Here is a 24,581-nt window from a genome sequence, read left to right on the forward strand (position 1 = left end):
TAACCTTTGAATTATGCAGTCGTTGTTGTTCTCGTGTTATTCGATCAAAATTACAACCTCACATTCTGCCGTATCAGTTATTTAAACTCTCTGGAAAGGCACATTATTCACAGCTCCACAGTGTACATAAACGCTTTGAACTTTCGCATGTCAAATTGATATCTAATGCTCCATGCAAAGCCTCACTTTGAATTGAATTCAGTTGAAATATAGTGTTTCCATTTAACAATTTTACGTTTTTTTTCTGGAATTTTATATTTTTTATAAAATAATTAATATCAATGTATAATGAAATTTCTATAGATTGTATAAAAAGGACGTATAAGGTATCATATCCTGTTTTATTTATTGATTTTTATTTATAAGGAACATATCATAGCGACCTCTTTAAAATATATCGTTAATAATATGAGAGACGTATGTGCCTATTTTGAAGTTTAAAGAATGAAATAACCTGCTAACGTTTATATAATATTTGATTTTAAACAGCTTGTAGGATAAAGTAAAAAAGTTTTAAATATAACTTTTATGATTTTTCATGCAATTTATAATTGTATATTTATACTTTTCAAAAATGTTATGTTTTTCAAAATCCTCCCACCTAGAATTATTATTTTTGTAAAATTGTATTTTTATATTATATATAAATAAAAATTAAAAACAATTTTGTGCCAAATTTATTCGCATATAATATGATTTTATTTAAAAAAGAATAGGTGTTTCTTATTTTACATCTAGTAACACTTTGTGTTTAACAATAATATTTTTCAAAAAGAATCAAATCGATTTCGAACAATTATGACATATTTCTTAGTTGGTTTTTTTTTTAACATAAATGATACGCTACTGTTTTATGTATGACTTAAATCATTTTATTTAAAGTAAAATGCTTTGTTTTAAAACAAAATTTGGCGCTTTTAAAAAATTTTTCATGTTAAGTTTGATGTTAAGAGTATGAGGAAAGTCACCATGATGAAAGAGCATCGACATGCGAGAGCGACGACGACCGCGACGACAGCATATCCGATTTCCCTCATACCATATGTCGCTCCGTGCCATCTCGCAAGAATGACGAAACGTCCGGGAGGAATCTGCGTATCCTTATAAAAGAACGCGATTTTTCACGCACCGGCTGTTCAGGATGTTGCTGAGCTTATTCGCTCTCTTTCTCTCTCCCTCTCCCTCTTTCTCTCCTTTTTCTACTTCCGAATCTCGTATCTCGCCGAACGTAGCAAATGACTCGTGCACGTTGCCGACTCGGAAACCCAAGGGAAAAAGTCACCCCCGGCTTTAGGCACATCAGCGCCCTGAAAGAAACACAATAATGTCAATGAATGTCAAAAAATATATATGTAAAAATATATATGTTAGCGCAACTGTAATTCCATAAGAAATATTTGAATCATGAATTGCTAAGTTTTTATCAATTTATATGTACATCCTACTTGCCCTGATGAATATTAATTACCTAATTTCATGTATTTATTTACAAAATGTCTCCTTCATATTGATTGTGTTTTTATTGATTGTGCGTTGCAATTAAATAATATTAATTAAATTAAATATTCTTAATAAACATGAAAACGAACCCTCTCGATTCTACTCCTAAAGCCAGTACTGGACGATAGAGGACGGTGAGGATACGCGCGTCACGTACACGATACGTGCGTCGGATACGTTAGTCGTAAACGGTCGAGAAATCGCATTCCGGGACAACGGCGGAACGCGTGGTGGTAGCCGCTCGCGATCCGATCTAGCCACGTGCATAGCCGTGTAGCGGCTGGTATGGACCAGCCGAATGTTACTTAAAGTGTCGCTTCCGTTGGACCTTCGATGGGCCGCGGCCACAACTTTCCGACCGGTTATAAGGTCGAAGAATGCACGCGGATGGCTGACGCGTATGTACATAATGTATATATATATATATACTCCACGTAATACAGTCCACGAACCAAATATGCTCGTCGCGATCCGATCTCCACGGATGAACTCTGTGGGCTTTTACGATGCGACTGCGATCACGCATTACGACTCTCATTTTCTTCTGTAGATACAGGGGAACAAGGGAAAAAGGCAGAAATATACGAGATAGAATAGAAATGGTGTGTTGGAGTGGAAGTATTATATATTTATCTCACAGAGAGAGAGAGAGAGAGAGAGAGAGAGAGAGAGAGAGAGAGAGAATGTGCGCGCGTGATGTTAAATAATTATGAAAATTTTAAATGTTTTATAGTACAGAGACTGCACAAGTGGTATATGCCTCTTGGAGAATGAATTTGATATTTTTAAACAGAGAGGAAAATTTATATAAATATTGCCTTATTTTTAAGCAATTGTCATTACACAATAACTGTGCCGTGTGCGCTTTTTCTTTCATCTTCTTTAAATATTTAAAATATTATTACTTACTGGAATAATATACATATAATACATATATATATATATATATATATATATATATATATATGTTACTTATTACGCTATTAAAATGAACTAAATTTATAGCGGAAAAAAATATTTGCCGAGCATAAGCGAGCGTATGTTATTCTATTCCAATAACTACCGCAAGTACTATGATATGCCTTCGTTTGATGCAGCGTTCAGAAACGATTCGCGAAGTTTTAATGGATTCCGCGGGTCGTGCCGTGTACGGGTTCGGATGTGTATAGGTAAACTCGTGGTTTTGCCTCGTATCGATTAACGGGCTTGATATTCGCCACTGTTACGGTGGATAAAGTCACGTTAATGAACAAAGGACTTTCCTATCAAAATTGCGTAGTTTGAGGGCTCGCATCTTTCGCGAACACTTTAGCTATTTCACTTCATTATATCGGACACGAGCAAGTCACGGTATGATCCCTCGAGGAACTCCATACGTGTGTTACCCGTACGGGACATATCTATCTTCTTTTGTAATGTTGGAAACACAAGATACTATAGAAGATAAACGGGAACACGGCGGTGCGGTGCAGCGACGGTCTAAGGGTGCAGCCGCGTGCGCGCACCCGGCATGATCTATCGCGACAGGACGAATATTGCGCTTCGTATTATCCGGAACACGACAGGCTCATTTGTGAGCCCGAGTGGCTCTGTACGGCGCGGGAGGCACTCGATCCCTGAATCGGTATGCATGGACACTAATGGGTCGAAGGATTCCATAGTCCCTGACACGTACTCGTTGGTGGGGTCTGCCAGGTTCAGATGAACGGACAGGCAAAGAGGGCGAGATAAGGGGCGCGAGAGGGGCAGGAAGAAGCATTGAGCGGAGTCGAGTGGATGCGGTTAGGGTACCCTTGACGTCAGTCACGTGCGTGGACGCGCCCTGGGTTCGGTGGAAAGGGAAACATCCACTAATTAAGCTTGATATTAGAGAATTTCGGATGACGTGGCTCGTTTGAGATCTCTACCCACCGCACACGCTATTTGTGGCTGTTTATGCACGCTCTCATTAAGTAAATACGTAAACGGATAAACAAAGGAGAGCCAAATGTAGAAGCGAGTCGTTTCCGAGTAACAATATCAATTTGTCTTTACGTTTTCTTAATGATTACAAAGAGACTTGCTAATCTCTATTTCAGATTCATAGAAACTGTTAATCTTCCGGAGCTGACGTCAAAATTTGTAACATAATTTCTAACTGTAGGTTCGACTCATTTAATTTATGTTAATCTAGAAAGGCATTAATTCATTTCAAGGAATCAAAATATAAATACTAAGTATATTTTAATAAGAATAATAAAAGAAAGAATCTTGCAATTATATGGAAAATCTGAGTATCCGGCAAAGGAGTTGATTTTCACATATAGATATAATGTAGCTTACAATGTGATGAAAAAAGATGTCATAGACACAAGGCTCAATAAGTTTTTGAACTATCGTGTATTAAAACTTGTACTCATAAAACACCTTTGATACACTGTAGTTCAAAAACTATCCATTACTAAGTTTTAAGTGTCTATGACATTTTTCGTTCACATTATAATTAAACTACATTAGGGGAGACCATGAGATCAATCATGTAACTTTTTTCCTAAAACGGAAACGTAAAAATTTTTTGTATGTATGTAATGCGTGTATATACCAATAACTTACATATATGTATATAAATTTTTACTTTTTACGTTTTCATTCTAGAGAAAAAGTTACATGATTGATACCTTGAGTTCGTTGGCATAATTTTAACAATTTCGATATTAGACTTTAAATAACTAATTATTATGAAATAATGTCTAATATGATAGTGAGAACCTTTCTCTACATTTTCATGCCAGGAATATTCTGTACATTGTATGATTTCTTTGTGGTAAGTGAAATACGAACATGCTGCATTGTAGTCAATTTGCGCCGATAGTGGGCTAAATTGATATATATCACGGTATAAGGTGTTTCTACGATAAACTATATTAAATTAATGAAAACATAATAGAAATAAAAAATGGATAGCATAAATGTTCTTCTTAGTAAAGATTATATTTTTTAAAGTTATTTTATAATGCTCAAAATAGCAAAATGTTACAGAAAAATAGATGAGATATAAATTATTTTAGTTAGCTAATTTTAATATTAAAATTAAAGTATTTTGTCACAGTTAAATTGTAACTAATGTTTATATGCGTGTTTATACGTATGGCAAGTCAAGCACTTTCTCAAAGCGAAGAATATTAATACATAATTATGAAACGCAGAAAAATTTACTTACCTCCTATGTTATAAAAGAGATATTTTGCAGCAATTTCATTATTTCTTTCGTCATAAATAACAAAATGGAACGCAATACCAATTACTTGTTTTTTGTGCCAACGAGTTTGTCTTATATATGAAAACTAATTTATATCATCGGGACTCAATTTTCCATATAATTAATGCGGAATCTTTTGCGGATATGACTGATGATGACATTAATAAAATTGTTTGACATTTTCGACAAAGAAATTTATAATTAAATGGGTAGATCCACGTCAGCTCTAGAGGGTTAATTAAAAAAAAAATGTTGAAACGTCCCTTTGTTACTCTACGAAATTAATCTTTCCGATATGGCTGTACATATCATCAGCGTCAGTCAGTTTTACGAAGCAATATCACTAACACGATCCGCGTTCTCCTTCTTTCGAAGAAACCGTATTACTATTCTATTTGAATCGTCTTGAATCGCAAAACTTATATTCACCGCCGCGAGACACGCGTAAGTGTAAGCCGGCGCGGCGTATTTCGCCGGAAAGAGCAACTAGTTAACGAGAGAACTCGCGACGCGACGCGACGCGACCGACGGTAAGGTAAGGCGAGCCATGGCGTAATCGAATAGCGGATTGAAATGACATCCGCCACTCACGGGTAACTCGACGAGACCTCAAGTGCCGTCAGGCTGAGTGGCTGAAGGCCATGAAGCTACACTCTATCTAGAGCGCGTGTAGCGTGTAGTAGCGTGCGCGCACGCTCTAGACAGCCGTGCACGTTGACCATTATCGGTGCACGTTGCACGTAAGAAATGACTTTAGTGCCCGGGCCATATCGAATCTCCGTCGAGTAAAAGGAGCCCTCGTATATATCTCCTATCTACGTACGTGGATAGACTTCCTCCGTACTTTTTGTTAGTTTAACTTGCTTCTTATTTTCTCTATTATGGCGACATGGCTTTCCTTCTATTATACTTAAAGAACCACATCGATCAACGAGCATTTATGGGTCGATCGTTGAAGCTATACTTACAATATACAATATTTCTTTAACTGGAGCAATATTTTTCGCAATAAATTCTTTGCAGTATTTTATGTTAAGCATCGTTATTAGCATCGTTGTTTGAATTGATTAATTTGATATTATTTCAGCTTCGGTTTATGCGTAACATTTCAATTCCGAGTATTTGGCGCGCAGTTTATATAATTGAAAAATTTACATATAAAATATTATTATGTATCAAGATCTTGATTGTATATTTATGGCCCTTCTTTATTTATTCTTTACTTATTGAAAAAAATCGAAATTATATCTATATCATTTTACATATGAATAAAAGAATATTAACAAATTAAACTAGACCGTTATATGAATAATTTTTTTCATTTATTCATATAGCGGTCTAATTTAACTTATTAATATTTTTTTATTCACGTGTAAAATAATGTAGATATAATGTTATTTTTTTTAATTTGCATACATTATAATTATATTCTAATTAGTTCTTTATAAGAAGAATAGATGTTAATAGATAAGAATAGATTACTAACTTTTAATTACACATACACACACACACACACACATATATATATATATATATCATACGATTGTAATTAAATTGAAATCGAAGTCTTTTTTATTAATGATAATATAAAATAAATGATGCTCTTTGTAACATGATGATTCATTCGTCCTGTATAAACTATCAACCTGCTAGCGTGTTGTGGAAAGTATCCGCGCTGTCTAAGCAATAATATATTACCGCGGATGTTGCGGCCGACTGCGTTGCGCTTTATCTCGCGGCTATCACGGCTGTCTCTGAATAGTTTATAAATTGTTCATCCTGGCATTAGAGAGAGCCGCCGGCAGCACGAAACGAAGCGACGTCGGTAAATCCAGCTCATCCGATTCCCGAACGAAATCGGTTTTTCCGATACACTAGAAATTTGTAATACAGTGTCACATTTCGTGATGCCGTTTTGTTTATCGTTTCAATCAAAGTCAATATGTAACTTTGGTTTAGATATTACAATGAAAATTTCTGGGGCGAATACGCTATTTGAAGTAATGAAAAATTTAGAAGGTGAAATAAGTAATAAAATATTTTTCTTTTAAATATTTCTCCATTATCTCATTATTAGCTTATATTATACAGAAAACTATATAAATTACGGATTACTATTTTATATATTATCGCTCGAAAGTTTGGTGCATTTCTAAATTATAAAAAGAGAATTTAATTTCATTTGTTATCATTGTAAACGAAAGTTAATATTTCGATTATAAATTTTATTCCAACGGTATATGCTGGGAGATGAAAATTTGTAATAAAATATTTATATTTGTGAATAACTGTGTTTTATCTGAATGAGAGCTCTAAATTTTTGAGAGCGATAGTGCACACACGTACGATAATTAAATATTAATTAAATGTTGAATATAAATTAATTTTTTATTTACATTTACGACATGTCATCATTGTAAAGATTTCGCGAAAGAGCCGTAATGGTCTTCTTGTATCTTCAATGACTAATAAGAACGAGTCTTGTAAACGGTATTTTTGCTCTAAAGTTTGGTGCGCTAATGACATTCAAACGTGTCGCACAAAGTGGTAGCGTACGATGTGCAAACATAGTCATGATACTTGAGCGTGTAGCAAGCGTTTCTACCTCGCGTAACATTACGCGGCCGGATAGAAGCCAGGATGGAACAAGGTGGTCAGTAGTTAAGGCTAACGCGCGGCGACTAGTTCTGCCCCTTATCCATATTCCGAGTAGCTGCTATCAAAGCGCTACTGGAACTGAAAATACCTCCGAGCACATTTCACTCGGATTATCTCCGTCCGCTGGTCTATCGCGTCGGGAACACTTATTCGTCTGGGAAAGGAATGAGAAACAAAGCCGCGGATAATGGAAAAGGACGTTAAGACGCGGTGACGAATCGTACGGAGATCGTGCCGTGCCGTGCCGTGCCGTGCCGTTCTACTTGTTACATGCAATATACTCGGAAGAATGAGAGCTTTGCCATGGATCCATCGTTGGAATCTTGCTCGAGATACGTGGTGCTGATGAAAAATGAAAGACAAGATAATGTACGTAAAAATACAATATGTACAGTATGTATTTTTACGTACACCTGTAATTCTTCTTGCAGCTTTTATTATTAACATTTATAAAAACAATGTCGATCTCTGCGTGTAATGTATATAGGTTATATTTCGACGAATTTTTAAACATTAAATTTTTCAACATTTATATCGCATATAAAAATACACATTATTTAAATAGATACATTTTTTGTTATTACGTAATAATATTATACACGTACGCCCTTTTCAATTTAATCCAACTATTTCAAAAATATAATATATTCAACCAAAACGTTCTTCGACGAATGATGATACATTTTTCTAATGATATTTTTTAACGAAAACGCAAGTTTATTTAATGGCCCCTTTAACCAATAAAAATATTGCTGTCGATTCCGGCAACAATATTGACATTTTCCATCTCGTGTCATCCCTTTGAGAAATACCGCTATGAAAAATTTCCGCCGTTTTATGGGCAAACAAAACCGATGCGCAATGTTTAAATTTTTCCACGTACAGCAGCAAAGTAATGTTGATCTTCGCAATGCACCGTTAAATAATAAAATACATTTCAACGATTAAATACTAATGCATACATCTCCTCGATATCGTCGTGCCAGATAGATCAGCGTTTGATCCCGTTGGATATATATGTATGTTGGTTCGCACTTCATTTATATTCCTTCGCACGCGTGCATGTTGTCAAGAGATAACAAAATCTTTGGGGTTATGCACCACGTGATACCACATATCACGCGCGTGACTCAATGGTGGACCAATTTGTTGACGATAATAACACGATAGGAACTAGGAACCGATCGGCTTTGCCTCGCGTGGCAAAGTATATACCATAAAAAGAAAAAAGACGAAACGCATTTTGCGCGGGTGAACGCGCTCATCCCTTTTTGCTGCCCAGCTATTTCAGTTCTGCAGCAGTATTTTATCGCAGCATCTTCGTTGACTGCCGCTATGGTGACGCGGCACGCTGCAAGTACGTCAGAGTGGAAGATACGGGTTTTTACGGGTGGTAGCGAGAGAGAGAGAGAGAGAGGACGGAAGGGAGGAAGACACGGCGACAGATAGTGCTCAACAAGTCGCGCCATTGCCCTGAGCTTTTCTCTCCCCAGGCTTTGCCTTGGTCTCTTCTCTCTTTCTCTCTCTTCGTTGCACTCGTTGTTCCTTCCCTCTCATCTTCTCCTCCCGTTCAACTCTTCGATGCAGCTTTCGCTCGCCAGCTTCCTCCACCTTCGTTAATGTCGACGTCCTTTCTTCCGACCCTCTTGTCGCTTGCATTTCCAAGCGCCTAATAACGCGGTACTTAACCGCCGTCGTAATTTACAAATTTCACTGTATAATTCGTCGTTTCGCCAAATTAATCGCTCCGCTGAAATCGTGATCATGATTCGATGTGTGTATCTCGTATATCCTAATTTCATACATCCTTCTACAGCTTTACTGTGAACTTTGTTGAATTTAATACTCGCTTGTGATACGAGCGAACATGTCGTGGAGAGAAAAAGTGTTGGCGGAATTTCATTTTATATATTGCACTCTCGCAAGAAAAGTTGACGCAAATCAAAAATATAAAATTGTTCAGGACGTTAAACGTAAGTTAACCAGAGGTAATAATATCACAAATTGTTTGCTTTAAAAAGTTTCAAGTCTAGAAGTAATTCATTAATTTTGTTACGTCAGACTCTAAAAACTACTCCTACTTTAATTTGTGCCATTTTTCCTCGATTTCAATTCTTTTTTATTTTCTATTTGAATCCAACTTTTATCACTTTTCCTGATTGAAAGCCGATGCATTTAAAATACAATTTGCACAAAATACGAAATTCGAAAATTTTCGACTCGTGTCACTTTTCTTGCGGAGGATATATTCAAATCTTTCTATTATCTGTGTCTCATTTTACTTTTGCGTTCTTATATGATATAACATAATCTAAATTTTTTTAAATTAAACTCACATTCTTCTTGTATATTCATACTTAATACGAACGACAATGCATGAAATTTGTTAACTTGCTTAATGAGGAGAGTTAGACCGCGATCGTTACAACATGAGAAACACAAAAGCTAACTCGAGTTGTAGTTTACATAATCGATTATAGCATTACAGTAACACCAGGATTTTCGCGAAACGATCGAAGTAGTTTCGAGGGATTTTACGAGAATTGTATAGAGTCAATTATGCTGTATATGGGTGGCGAATATGGGACTCATCGAGAATGAGATTCTTGATTGTAAATATATAGAAAAATAAAAGAATTTATTTGCATCGAGAATATATGATGTCACTACAACGAGAGATGTAAAAACTATAGCTAGATAAAGAAAATTACACACAAAATTACAAAATTTGTTCTTTATTTTTCTCAAATTTACTATTTCGTAATTTATATTATTTTTAACATATATTATTGACTATTCAACGTGCCTAATCGTGTGTCACATTTATCGTACATATTTTGCGAGGACTCCTGCAACAGAAAATCAATTCCGCTCTATTTTGGTACAAATCTTGATTTTCGTTCTCTCTCTCTCTCTCTCTCTCTCTCTCTCTCTCTCTCTCTCTCTCACGCACACATTCTCTCGCCACTTTTCTCGTTTATCCGTAACAGCGTGGCCACAGCTTTCCTTCCAGCTGAAGCTTCGCTTTTGCGTTGGAGTTTCGACGGACCGGCTGTTACAAAACCGCGGATGTTACAGACGAGAGAGGAGAAAGAAAGGGCTCTCCCGTGGCCTTGCGGGGACGATTTTCAACCGCACGATTAACGGAACGAAGCCTCGGAGTTCTTCTCGTAAGGAAAATCACCGTTGCTTGGACTCGTCCCTCCCGCGGGATATCCTACCTTTGTCTTCTCATTATCTCCGGACGATCGGGTGGGAGTTTCGGTACCGCGGTAACGCAACGCGATACTTTAATTGCTGTAAACCCATGGCCGCGCCCTTTCACCGCCATGGGCGAGCAATTCCCTTAGCTTCAGGCGTGGTGTCGCTTTAAATCTAATAAGGCGTTTAGGTCACCGAACTAACCGACCGATCCAATAACGGTGGCGCTTGGTGACCGCGGTGAGCGGCAAATAAATTTCGGTTCGTTCGATTAATTAAATTTCGGCAGGAAATTAATTAACCCTTTAACCATAATGAGTACTATATCGTCCATTGCGCGTAATGCGCGCATGGTGCGCCGGACGATAACCGAATTAATTTTGAGATACATTATTCTCTCGCACACCTTTGGGCGTGACAATCATGCGTAAGATATTATATGTATAACGTACTGACACCTCGCAAACGCTGGGAATCTCGTGAAATAACGCCGTTATTTAATTCGCGCGACCATTTCGCGACTGTGAAATATAACGATACATTAATTATTGCCACGTTATTTTAATAGTCCGACCATTATTCATAATTACGTTACACAATATGAAATATATTAATTCAACGAAACGGATTTAAAATGTAAAAAAACGTTAATTAATTATTTAGATTTGTCTAAATTAATTAATTTAGTTATACGGGAACTAATAGTTAAATGAATACAAAACGGGTAAATGTAGCAAATATTGCATATATTTTCAAATGAAAAAGTTACAAAAAAAAATCACCAATTATTGCATTTAAGAGTAATACGAAAGATTTTTAGCAGAAATTTTGAATCTGAGTAAAAAAATATTACATTAGGAAATAGTATTTTTTTTATTTGTGCTCCATTGACAATGTGTTATAAAATAATGATAAAAACTGAATTTTCAAATTCAAATACTTTAAGATTCAATATGTAATGCGGAGATTACTTATTATTGTATAAATAAACAAACTTTATTTATTTGTTTACTAGAACAAATAATATTTACATCGCAATGAAGCTTTGCATAAGTCATTTTAAATATTTAAAATATTTACACGAAAAAAATTGAGATTTCTGCCATTATTTTTTATATTTCAGTATTATAACAATAAAAAATAAACAGATAGAGAGCAAATAAATGATAAAAATGTATATATATATATATATGTATGTATATATATTATTCACATAAGTGAAATATTATAAACACAACTTTCACATATGTACGTAATTTATTTAAAGTATGAACCATTAATACAATTGTAAAAATGGATATGACATTCTCGAGTTAAATTGATTCTCTGTTCTCTGGAGAAATATGGAAGAGAAAAGTTACAGTAAATTATCTAATGTTCTCTTATACACATGAGTTTGATACGTCATAACTTTATCGAAGCGACAGCACTCGAGAACGTCAAACGTATCGATGTAGCGCCGCTCTCATGAATTAATTTTCAACTATCGAGTATCAGCCGTCCGCAAGGTTACGCGCGAGTGCGCGCGTGCCTTCAGCTGTCGTGCGTTTTGACACACGGTAGCACCTGCGAATGAATTTTCCATCGGCGAATGTCAATTTTAGAAGAATTTCAAAAATAGCCTCGCGGCGAGATTTCTCGTCGGTCCGCTGACAGTTCCAGCATTAACGGTATAGAGCGCGCATCTCTTTTTTTACAGGGAGAGATATAGATTGATCGATTTATTTATTGTAATAGATGCATTCGTGAGGCAACAGCGACCGAATTGCGTATCCATTTATAACGGAATTTTATTCGCTGCGCGCGCTCTGAATATTATATACTCTTGCTTTAATTTCGATAACATCATTTTTACTTATAATTAATATTTTCGCCGTTGTCCCAAGTATTAACTGAGTTTACGCCCTGATTTTCCCTTTCCCGCCGCCCTTTCGTGATTGCACTGGAAAACTCTGCTGCGTCACAGCGTTATAGTGTTACAGGTTGAAACTATGGCCGAACTGCGTCAAATTCTCACGGTGACGGCCTCGTGTTTCCCGTCGCTGCGGGCACAAATTCGTCTCGCCTTAGGGCGAGAATAATTGCCGAACTATCTCCGGAGTTTCGTCCGTCTCGCGGAAAGTTGTCACTTCCACGTTGCGAACATCCATTCCTCGCGGTCTCGCGCATCGTCTAATTTCTCGTAAAGGATCGAAGGTCGCGAACTGTCACGACCGGTGAGACCGGTGACGCTACCTGTTGGTCTTCCTGTTGGTAAGATACCAAGGTGACTGAGCGTTATTAACGCAATTAACAGTAATTGATTATATTTTTCTCTTAACCGCTTATAAGAGAGAAAAATCGATCGGCCACGAACTGATACGACCTGTCAGATATATTAACGACGTAACATATAATATTTAGAAACAGCTGTAATATTACTTAATTTTGCTAATTATATCTCTTCTCAAGTGTTTAGAAAAGAAAAATGTGAGAAAAACAAACGCGAAACAAACAAAATATAGTTGTCGTTTAAAGGACATCTAAGTCTTTATCTATTTCTTCCACCTATTTCTTCCATTCAGTTTTGAAATTTCTAATCTTGAAAAAATACTGTTTGAAGAGAAGATAAAAAAAAGAGACAGTGTACAAACACAAAATAAGAACGTACCTATATACGAAAATAGATAGACAAAAATATTTCCAAGTATATAATAATCGCAAACAAAATATATTAACGTGAGAAATACATATATAAATGTACTTTTGTGAAAATATTAGGTATTGGAATTAATTCGTAGCGTTTTTTAATGAAAGAATGTTATTTATTTCACATGAGCATTAAAAAATACATTAATGAAAGTACTTCCCATCACTTGTAAAACGCTACGAATTAATTCCAACACCTAATACAAAAATTAGTTGAAATAAGATTTGTACATGGTATAATTTTTCGTCATTATGTTTTAATATTAATTCTTTTTCTCTGTATATAACCGTATATTTAATTATTTTAAAAAATTGTCTTCTTAAAAAAAAAAGTAAAAAGTGACAAATGCATGTATTAAGGAAATAATATAACTGAATATAAGTGTTGTAAAAGTATTTTGTCGTACAAAAATAGATTTAAAAACATTTAAAAGCATACAATAATTTTCAGCAAAAGATATAACCTGAGAAATATATTACAATATCATTGCGCAAATCTTTTTCTCCGCAAAAAAAGTAATGAATAAAGTTAAGCTAACCAAAATGAAATTTATACATTGTATAATTCTTTTACTACCATGCTTTTATTAATTTTTTTCCTCTGTGCCGAAATCCCGACGATAAAATATCTTTTACGTCACCGAGCCGAGCCGGAAATGCACGTGCGCCCTGCCACGTTTCCTTCACGTTTCTTAGCTTCGCAGTATATGTATGCGGTCGGCATATTGTCGTCCGTGCGGCGCGTCCATCCGTCAAGGTAATCGTGCAAGCACGAGACGCGCGAACGCAAATTGGAAACGTGAGGTGAAAGTGCCGGAGTCGCCTCGTTTGCGGCGATTTGCACCGACTTCGAGTGCTCGTTCGTTCGCGTCAACCCTATATATATATTCCTACCCGACGCGTCGACGTCGAGTCACGATCGACGCCGTAACTCCGCGCCGGAAGAATGACGAAAGGTGTTCGTTCGGGAAATGTTGCAGGACGACGACCCTGGTTCGATGAGTGCGCGGAAAGTCGAGATAAATTGTCGGAACGGCGAAACGGAAACAGGGATTGCTAGTATCTTTATGTACGTTAACGCGACTCTTAACGCTTTAATACTCGATTGCGTCCATTGCCCATTCACAAGCCTGCTGTCGAGAGGCATGGTCAATCGCGGGAAATATACATATACATATATATATATAATACCTTACAATATTTACTAAAGATTCTCGCGTAAACCTTTTAGAAATAAAATTATGATTGAGGACAATGTTTTTAATCCTCAAGTTTGTAATGTATGATATTTAATGCTCTTTCAATGAGTTTCTATATTTTTCACGAAAGTGTACAAGTAAGATACTTTTTATATTTTAATACCATAATAATAGTTTTTAATTTTTTCAAATAAAAAATAATGTCCATACTTTGTGTTCGTAACCTGCTGTTTAACGTCTACGTTAAAATTTTCTATTCTTTTATATAAAGTATAAAAGAAAGTTAATAGCGGGTTTTTTTTTACGAGCTTTTGAAAGGTTTACATAAAATAATGCAACAATGATCAACTGCGCAATACGATACGATAGAGAGAGAATTTAATGCTCTTTCCCGTTCATTCTTCCTACCAATTCTACTCGTCGACGCAATTTAGGAAATCCCCGGAAGCGTCCCATTTGGAAACCACTGTTGCTCGAGAACCGCTCGATTCCGCGCGACCGCTCGTTTCGCGACACGCATTCTCAAAACCAGCGTGCCGCTAAACCAGAAATCGTATTTGCTTATCGATTCGATTGCAGAGCAGACTACAATCGCTACAAATCACTCTTGCGAAACGCTGGCCACCGCACCGCGTCAATAACAAAAACGCGTAGACAGACTAATGCGTGGAATCTGCTCGCGATACCGATTGTTAACCCGCGAGTGTCGTGCGTCATGAAACATCGCTACCGTCTATCCGCATCTGAGGGCAAGCGGCACAATGTTTCCGGAGATAACCGTGACGTTTTCAAACTACATCGTGAAAAACGGAAAATGCAGGTCTGTGAACATACGGTATATATACGGTAGCAACTCCATGATAATCATCATTTTAAATTAAGGTAGAAAATAGAAGGTGCTTACAAAAAAGTGGCAAACGATTGTTTTTTTTTTTTTAAATCCCAATAAACGTTGGCCATTTTAAATTAAAAAATTGTCCCATCGTCGCTTGTGAAAATTGTGCATACATATACCTCTCGATGTTCTATACGTGCTCGAGAAATAGCACAAATTATTGGATGACCTGGTTTTATCAAGGACCTGCGTTGAGAGAGAGGGAGAGAGAGAGAGTGTGTGTGTGTGTGTACTACTGTGGCTATTGCAACGATACGCGAGCTCATGCACATACAAGAATAACGATGCAGGATTTTTTTTGCGCGCGGCGCGGACGTCCAACGGCAGCAGGTCTGGCGGTCTGGCGGTATCAGGCAGGTCCTGGTCCCGAGTAACGCGGTAGTTTCGATGGCGATGAATGAGCCACGAAGCGTTCTCGCCACGGTTGTTTCCACGGCGAAAATACGCGGATGGAGCCCCCGACAATCAGCGGGCTCTTCGCGCCAGTTACGAGCCAATCTTTTTCGTTTGCGGGGGCAATTCGATGATTAAAACGTATTCGATTCGAAGGTGAAGAGCTCGGGGTGCTGTTACAGGGGTATAATAGCTTCAACACAGAACGTCAAACGCGCGGATTTGATTGGCGTTTCAGGTTGCCCCGCGTTCGACGTTTACGTCGAAAATGAAAAGTTCGCGCCGGCGGCCTCGCATGTCATAGTGTTAGCTTATCAATTGCGGCACAATTCATCTTCGTTTATCCAACGTTCTCAGGAAAATTAACGATCTCACCGATTTTTCCCCCGTCATCGATAAATTCTTTTATTAAATCGCAGTTAATCCTTCTCTAACGAAATTTTCACTCAGCAGCTTCTTTTTCTTTTTGCGAGCCGTAATAAAATTTCGTAATAAAAGATTTCACTTGCGAGAAACGTTCCGAGCGTGTGTCTGTCCCCTGAAGAGATCGCGGTGTACGAGTATCGTTATTGCGCTTCCGTTACGACGTAATCCAGTTGTAACACGATGTCTCATCTCGCGTAACATCTCGCGCAGCGTTGGCCGCCACGTTTGAATTTAAATTCACTACAATTCTATCTCGGCACGTATTTTCGGAGACAATAGCTCGAGCTCACGTGCGTGGAACGTACGCCGAGCGCGATACGTTGTGTCCACGAATTAACGACTTTCTGACTGCGCTCACGTGGCCTGAGTGCGAATTCTCGTGACGGACGTCGCACGTCTGCCCCATTCCATCTACGAGTAATTTCATTCTAAGTGTGATACGCCAGATACTCACAGTTCCTTATTTAATTAACGCTTTTCGATCTTTTCTCGCAGAGACTTATATAAATTATATTTACCCCCGTATCTACATTCGTATAAATTTCGTATTGTAACTTATTATTTTCCGCTTCAAAATCAAATTAAATTCGAAAATACTAAGTACGAGATTTTCTTTATATTTATACACGGAAAGAACGATCTAATTCGAGCATACAATAATCGACGCATTAATCAACTTGCTGTTATTGCATAGTCATCGTTTTTCATATATTTAAACTCTTCATGCATATACATACGTCATAGAGTCACTGAATATCATAGATATGGGTATATGATGAATTGTAGGATTTTGATCTCTGCGGGATACTATTAAACTGCATCTTCAGATAATGTATTCTATACAGTGCTAAAATAGCTGTGATTTTTACATACACATCTTTACATCACTCACTTTCTAACTAGAATCATGGTTTTCTAATTAACAGTACATATGTGGCTTATTTTGTACTGCATTTAAATTATTCTAACGAGATTCCTGCCACTTCTTAGACACATCATTATTATTTCCTGTTATTTGAAGACCTAAATAATGATTTTTCAAGGTTCCTTTATATTTGAAAAAAATCAATATCTATAACATCTTCCTTTCTCCATTACAAATTAAGAGATGTAACGAAGCCAGATGTAAAATCACAAGGGTTCGTGTTAAGGGTTCCTTAATAAAGTATTTAAAATCTGAAAATATTGAGTGGCATGAACAAATTTTATCTTTGTACAGTGAGTCCGGAAGTTTTGAAAATGAATCTAATTGAAACTATGAATAGGAGAAATAAAGAATTAAAATTTAATAATGTTCATTAATTCAAAGAATCATCCTAATCTGTTTCTTTAAATCATAATGCATTTATGTTTAGCAAATACATTTTTAAATGCCTTATCAGATTATTATAAACAAGTTTAAATAATATTCAATCTTTACGTTTATTGCTCAGTTATTTAAATTTAAAACTTTACGATAAGTGTATTTGTATACATAAATATTACTGAGCACTCGCTTTAATCGAAAATGGCATTTCTCTCTTAATTATAATAAAACTTTAAATTATTGCTCAAAATAACTTGAATCTACTTGAACGTTATTATATCAAGGGGGGGGGGTTTCAATTTTATTAAATCATTAAAATAATTATTATATAATATATTTTAAATATATATTTTATTTTATATATTTATTTCCTTAACTATTAACTAACCTTCTGCTTCGCGATTAATTTATTGTCGTTATATAGTGTTTGTTATTTTGGTATGTTAGTGGATTGTATGTACATCATATACTATTTCATACCAAATTAACATTATCAAATTAATTATTTAAGCTAATACTACTTGCGCTAATAACGTTGAAGTGACGCAACATAATTAGCATAATGTTATGAAACAGCAGATGGATCAAAATTTCGTAATATGTTTCACAGGCGAATCAGTACGAATGAAGACATCCCCTGCGGCGCATCCGTCGTGCATTCAGATTGTCTTTTATGACGATAATGCGCTCGAAACATAACAAGTAGTTATCGCAGGGCGACATCAATAATCGAAGAAATTTCATTAAGATGCAAATCGAATCAAGCAGTGAAATATTCTCAGAAAGCGCAGGCGGACCTACGTTGTTAAAACGCGATAAACCGACAGAGCGGAAACGCCGACTTCTCTTACAAGTTACGAGCAATGAGTTCGAGAGGATAATAGCGGGCACACGTTACCATGCACAGAAATGATTACGAATAAACTGCGACCTCGCATGTATATACAGCATGTATATTTCAACAGCGGTCTTAAAGAACGTTGAAAGTGCAAAAAAGTTAATTGAAAAAAATTACGTTAAATTTCGTTTTATTAACTTAAAAAAAATGGTAGATTAATATAAATAATATTTATACTGTAAGCAATGTAGATTGCATATAGATAAATAGTGTAGAAAAATTAACTGTAAACAATAATAAATAAAAAGACGAGCGATAACATGTGAATAACACAAATAAATGAAGAAGTGAATACCTCCTGTAGAGCACAGATTATTCCAGCAATATTACAATAACATTGCAAACAACGTTGTTGCAAATTTATGTACTGTATGGGGTTACTCGGTCAAAACCTTGGCGGACCTTGACGCCTAATAATATTTCTGCGTGAATTTTACAATTTAAAACTTTTGCTTACTCGTCACTGTTATTTCAGATTGTGAGAAGCGTCAGAAGCGAGAAAAATATACAATAAAAATTCTTGCAAAGTATATTAATATGGAAATATGTTTTAATGAAACATTTATAATCGACACCAATTTATAAAATATAGTTATCGAAAATTCTCCTTTTATTTCATTAATTAATAAACTATATACAGTATTGGCAAAAAATATTAGGTGTTGGAATTAATTCGTAGCGTTTTACAAGTGATGGGAAGTACTTTCATTAATGTATTTTTTAATGCTCATGTGAAATAAATAACATTCTTTCATTAAAAACGCTACGAATTAATTCCAACACCTAATATATAATCTTTATATTTTCGGAAACATAATTTCCGTCAAAATGAATCTCTCAAATGCGCTTAAAATTTTATAATAGACATCTGATGATGCAGGTGCACCTTATACATGTATGATGAAGTTTGATAGAGAATACACCATAATTTTTTGAAATCTCCATTGATTTTCACAAAATCGCTTTTGTGTTTTCTATTTTTCGTGTTTTCAATCGTTTTGTCGCGTTTCAGTTATAAACTGGTTTTAGTGAGTAGTATTGTTAGAATTTCACAGTATTGTTAGAATTTATACTCGTTACTATAATACGATGTATTATTCAATTTGTCTTATTTTTGAGAATTTTAATAAAATTAATTTTTCAAAAGTTATTTTCGTTATTTGACAAAAAATTGATTGTTCATTTATTCGTAAACGGCGTTATTTTAACAGTAAGAAATATTGAATTTTGTGAGAATAACTTGATTCAAAGCGTCTGGTCCTCTTTATTAAATTATAACATATTTTGAAAGAGATCCATGCACTTTAAATCAAATCATTCTAAAAAAATCTAAGGGTGAGATATATTTTATAAGTCTATTCTATTATAAACTGTTCGTTATACGAAGCGAAATATGTTTTTATTCAAGTGTAATATTTGCAAGAATTTTCATTATTGTGTTTCCTCGCTTATGACGTAAGCTCTGGGGTGATGGTAAACAGGAACCCTAACTAAACCCTTAAAATTAACAGAATATCCTTTTTTAAGAAAATAACCATCGATTTGTGGATTGAATCGCATTTTTTTCGCTCAGTTTTCATGCACATCAATGGAGATGTTGTTTCTCGCAACAGACGGTGCACGCGTCATCCTGTCATGGAACGAGATGATTGCTGGCGCATGCTCGACGATAGGTTCGCACGATAATTCTCACATCGAGCCTCTCTCCCGCATACGGCATAAGCCTCCCGCGGCTCGTCCGGTGGGATCGCATGGTCACCGGTCATTGTATCTGTACCCTCCGGACCCTCACCCTTCCTAGATCGCCTTACTCGGACCAACAACCGGCGCGGTATGGTGCAGTGCCTGATGGCTTCGTGTTAGCTCATTATCTTAATCTGCCAGCGGGACAAATAACAGGGTATCGCTCTTCCCGTCTTGCCAGTTGGCAATGCCAATGTAACATCTACTAGTATCGACGCTTTGATATGCGTTGATATTTGGATATGCGTTAGCGTGGAAATTATCCGATTAATAAATGCTATTGATCGATATTGCGGCACCGTCGACGGCGTCGTTTAGAATTGGAACTCGATAAAATTTAGTAAGTAAAATATGTAAATAATCTTGATAAAATATTAAAATAATAATTAATAGGAACAATTAAGCGGGAAATAGTAGATACTGAATTGAGTATAACTATTTGATTAAATATTTGAGTGTTAATTTAACGTAATGTAATCATGTTATTGAAATATTTTATGTTAAATTCATATTTAACATTTTTTAACGTTAAAATAACACAGTTTATGAATCAACGTGCGCTAATTTAACATTGTAATGTTATTAAATTTACTGAAATATGATAATCTAAAAAAATATATATACAATAAACGTGTGTTAATATTGAAGAAATATGTTTCCACAGTTTATTAACAACATTGGATTAGTGTTACATTTTTGTGTTAATTTTTTTGGCATAATACATTCCGCTTATATAAAATTAACAGAAAAATTTGCATGTAAAGCGTGTTAAATTTAAGAGAAATTTTCCAACTATGTACAACGTCGAAATTTACAAACTGATATTGATCTAAAGTGTCGTTGTCAGGCGGTGGAAAATGGCGTAGCGCGTGCTACGTCGAGGAAGGGGAATAGGATCATCAACGTGCTCTACAACTGTAGAACGTAGGAGAGTTTCCTGCCCCTCGAAGTGGACCCCACGCAATCGACTTTGCTCCCCTTTTCGTGACCGGTATTGTTTACTGTCAACCTCGTTTCGGGTGCGACGTTATTGTACCTCGCATCCCCGACCGATCCCTCGCCGCAACTCGACGGATCCATATGTGATCAGCTTTAGGGGAATTAAGCGCCGGGACGGTAATTGCGGAGTGTTACGAGCGCGATTAATTTGTATTTCTATGGCATCGTAGATGAATTGCTATCTGGGTGAACAGACCGAGAGCTTTATTGAGTCTGATGAATTGCAATCCTTAATTCTTACTTTCTCTAAAGAGAATTAGATTTCAAGTCATAAATCGACAAGTTTGAGCGACAGTTTTATTACATACATAAATGTTATTATAAAGTAATAAATCTTAATTTTGTAAATAAAACAGTTAAAACGGTTAAACGGTAAAACAGCAAACAGCGATATTAGATATTAAGCTGGCAGGTACAAAAACATACGTTAATAAAATTAATTAGAGACGCCGACATTATGTGTTCATATGTAGTTATCGTAACTTCGCTCTCGACTCAGCACAGCGTTGCTGTCGGCCGTTTCACCTCGTTTGTACACGGCACTAACCGGCATTGTAATTTGCGTAGGAGTGAGTTAAGCGTTTAAATGCTTAATTACCGCATTAGGAGTAACCTGCAGTATCGCGGGGGGATCTTTAATCGTGGCTCATCGGAGCGCGAATTACTTTTGTTTTGCATCGCGCTCGGAATAATTGAAGCATTTACGGGTGGTGGCGCAAACTCTTGTTTGCGATACAATAGCGGAGCCCAGAAACATCTAAGTCCAGCGTTAGCACAATAACGAGAGCCCGCGTGCCATAATGCGCGTGATAAATGCACGCGCGTTTCACGGCGTCGGCCCCGGCGATTAATTACGCGTAGGTACTCAGTGACGAATCGCCGTTACACCCAGCGGATTAAACTACCAGGAGTGACGATACTCTCAACGGGGCATTACACGCGCGAGTCGTATTTGCGAGCGTATTGCGCGCCCTGCCATCCTACGCCTTCATATTCACCGTTGCAACGGGAATAAATTTTGCATTAGTGCGGGGAGGAAGACTGCGAGAGGAAGTTTGCACGATGGTATTACGAGGCTTACCTCTTGTATGATACCGCGGAATCTAGCTATATAGGTGCCTTGTTTAAAAGTAACGTATAACTCAAATTTAGAAAATTTTCCTAAAGCAGGAACATCAAACGTGCATCTTATTACCTAACTTTCCTTGCTTTCTGGATTTTACTCTTGCCCTACTTTGGAAAACCAGCGGCTTAAATAAGATCGCGTGTCTTAAATAAGAATCTACGTTTCTTAAAAAAAAAATAGCGCAAGGTGTTCGTCTTAAATTAGACATTCTTTTTATAAGTATTTTATAGATAACAACACACCCATTTATATTCCTCAAATCGATTATATTAAATATTCTTGAAATTATTGATTCCCCTTTTAAAAATAGCTCTTAAAATAAACTTCTTCATCTTTCCTCTGAACGATGACATCGGCATTGTCCTGCGATTATTCCTCCGCGGCATCGTGGACGGCTTAATCGCCGCTTGGGGGGGGGGGGAGTGGAGGTGGGAGACGACAATCGCCGTCGGATGCACCCGGTTACGTTCCCAAGCTAAACGTTTCCTCGCGCGCGACCACACAAACTCCTCGTTTTCCCCCGTTGACGATCTCGCGGAAAATGGAGAACGGAACGGACACAATTCCCTCACGGTTCGTCCCTCACCTCTGGTCTGCTCTGGCGCGCGCATGAAAACGTCTCAAGTCCGAATTTGTCCCCTCGAATTCGCCGGATCCTCTTGGTACACCGCCGCATGCCACGTGCATTCTGCATTTCTGCCCTTACGGTGGCCGCGGTGCGGCCCTTACGGTGTGTCATTTTCTAAAAGGACGTCCATCGGTCAGCATTGTCCCCGGGGTTGCGGTTAATCCGGTCCGTTGGCCGCGGTCGCGATCGTGGTCGTTGCGAGCGGTCGCGGATGCGTTGCGCGAGGGAGGATGAGGACGACGGAGGTGGTGGCGGAGGAGACGAGGAAGGGTCGCGGGAGGCAGCGACGGGGGGGGGAGGGATGTAAAGGGGGATGGAGAGGAGAGGAGAGGATGAGGTGGAGAAGGAGGACCAGGAGAGCGGGCGAGCGCAAGCGCCTGTCCGATCGATGCCCGTCTCCCGCGTATAAAGCTCTCGTCCTCGGGGGGCGCGCGACAGTTGGCGTTCCGCATCCGGAACATGCGTCGCGCCGCGTGCCAATCGCATCTCGTCGTTGCAGTCATCGTCGTTGACGTCAGTGCGTCCCATGTCAACAGCGCTGCTATCCATCGCGAGTACACCATTCGTCGTCGTTTTACTACTATCCTACTCGAATCGAGCGCGCCAATCTCGAGGATCGCCAAACGCCGGCGTTGTATTCTTCTCGAACTTGCTCGATCGCTGAATCCTCCTCGTAGGCCACTCGCGGGAACACGAATTTCTTGTCCCTTGACCGATAAGGAAGAGAGGACGAACGTAGCAGCGTCGAATCGACAACGCCGCTTCCTTTGCCAACAACTACTTTTTCTTTCACCTCCAAGTCTTCCTTCCCAACACAGATTCTTCTCGAAGCGGTGCTCGAATTACGGAGTATCAAACGTGCATCCGTGAATGATTAGAACGACTCTGGCGCGAGCGACGTCGCCGTCGGCGGAAAGAAAGCGCCGACTGCGACGAACGACTCCTCGAGATTCACCATTGCGTGAACCAATAATTACTCGCGAGTTAAGATCTCGATCGCGATATTTTCGACGAGCTGCGTGATCTTTCTTGCCACAGTGGCAAGTCGACTGTCGATCTCGTCGTGTCCTCTCGTCTCGGGATCAAGTCAAGCGGTATTTGACTTGGTGACACATTTGATCCACTGAATTTGCAACGTTGAATTAGCGAACGACCGATGTGAGACCTCGAAGTGAAGAGGCGGTCGAATTTCGCGGTCGCGCCGCCCGCGCCGGAAGAGATCGAGAACCCGGGTCCGTTCGCGCCGCCGAGAGCCGCTTCGTTGCTGGATCGTATTTGGGGACGCGTCACCGACATTCATCCCGCGCGGGACCCGTCATCCAGGCAGGCGACGTCAGATCGGCGGTCGTTCGATCGTCCGGCGGACGTCTCGGCCGTCGCCGCGCGAAGAACCGGCCGCGTCAGGCGGAGGCGTAGGGGCGGCGGAAGAGGAGGAGGAGGAGGAGGAGGAGGAGGAGGGGGAGGGGGAGGAGGAGGAGGAGGAGGTGGCGGTGGTGCTGGTGCTGCTGGTGGTAGCAGTAGTGGTGCAGGAGGAAGGCCCGCGGACGTGCAACAAGTTAAGAGGCCGCCGCCGTCGACGTCGCTGTCGCCGCCAGCCTTCTCGACAGCACGATGTGACATGGATATCCTCGCCGTAGCCTGCGCCCTCGTCGCGACGGCACTCTACTGCAACACCCTGCAAGC

At 38.2% G+C, this 24,581-nt stretch overlaps 1 protein-coding gene and 1 long non-coding RNA gene across 4 annotated transcripts in view; one reads left to right on the forward strand and one right to left on the reverse strand.

The window, feature by feature from the left end:
• Positions 1 to 676: 676 nt before the first annotated feature.
• The window catches only part of LOC147908647 (uncharacterized), an 81,175-nt gene continuing 57,270 nt past the window's right edge, over positions 677 to 24,581 (reverse strand). The window contains exon 2 of the long non-coding RNA XR_015546165.1: positions 677 to 1,307. This is a non-coding gene — a long non-coding RNA (uncharacterized LOC147908647). The remainder of the gene's footprint in view (positions 1,308 to 24,581) is intronic.
• Positions 24,364 to 24,581, forward strand: part of Tmtc2 (Transmembrane O-mannosyltransferase targeting cadherins 2) — a 290,264-nt gene continuing 290,046 nt past the window's right edge. For 2 of the 3 annotated variants that reach the window (XR_015546164.1, XM_087409526.1), the window contains exon 1: positions 24,364 to 24,581. This exon is cut by the window's right edge and continues 21 nt beyond it. Coding sequence is in view for 2 of the 3 variants with exons in the window: in XM_087409526.1 (XP_087265652.1) it covers positions 24,517 to 24,581 (65 nt within the window). In the remaining variant the exon portion in view is untranslated. The other variant, XM_087409524.1, reaches the window with a different exon arrangement.

Source organism: Acromyrmex echinatior, chromosome 9 (assembly GCF_024713525.1).
Source record: "Acromyrmex echinatior isolate Ae372 chromosome 9, ASM2471352v2, whole genome shotgun sequence".
In the NCBI taxonomy this organism is placed as follows: domain Eukaryota; kingdom Metazoa; phylum Arthropoda; class Insecta; order Hymenoptera; family Formicidae; genus Acromyrmex; species Acromyrmex echinatior.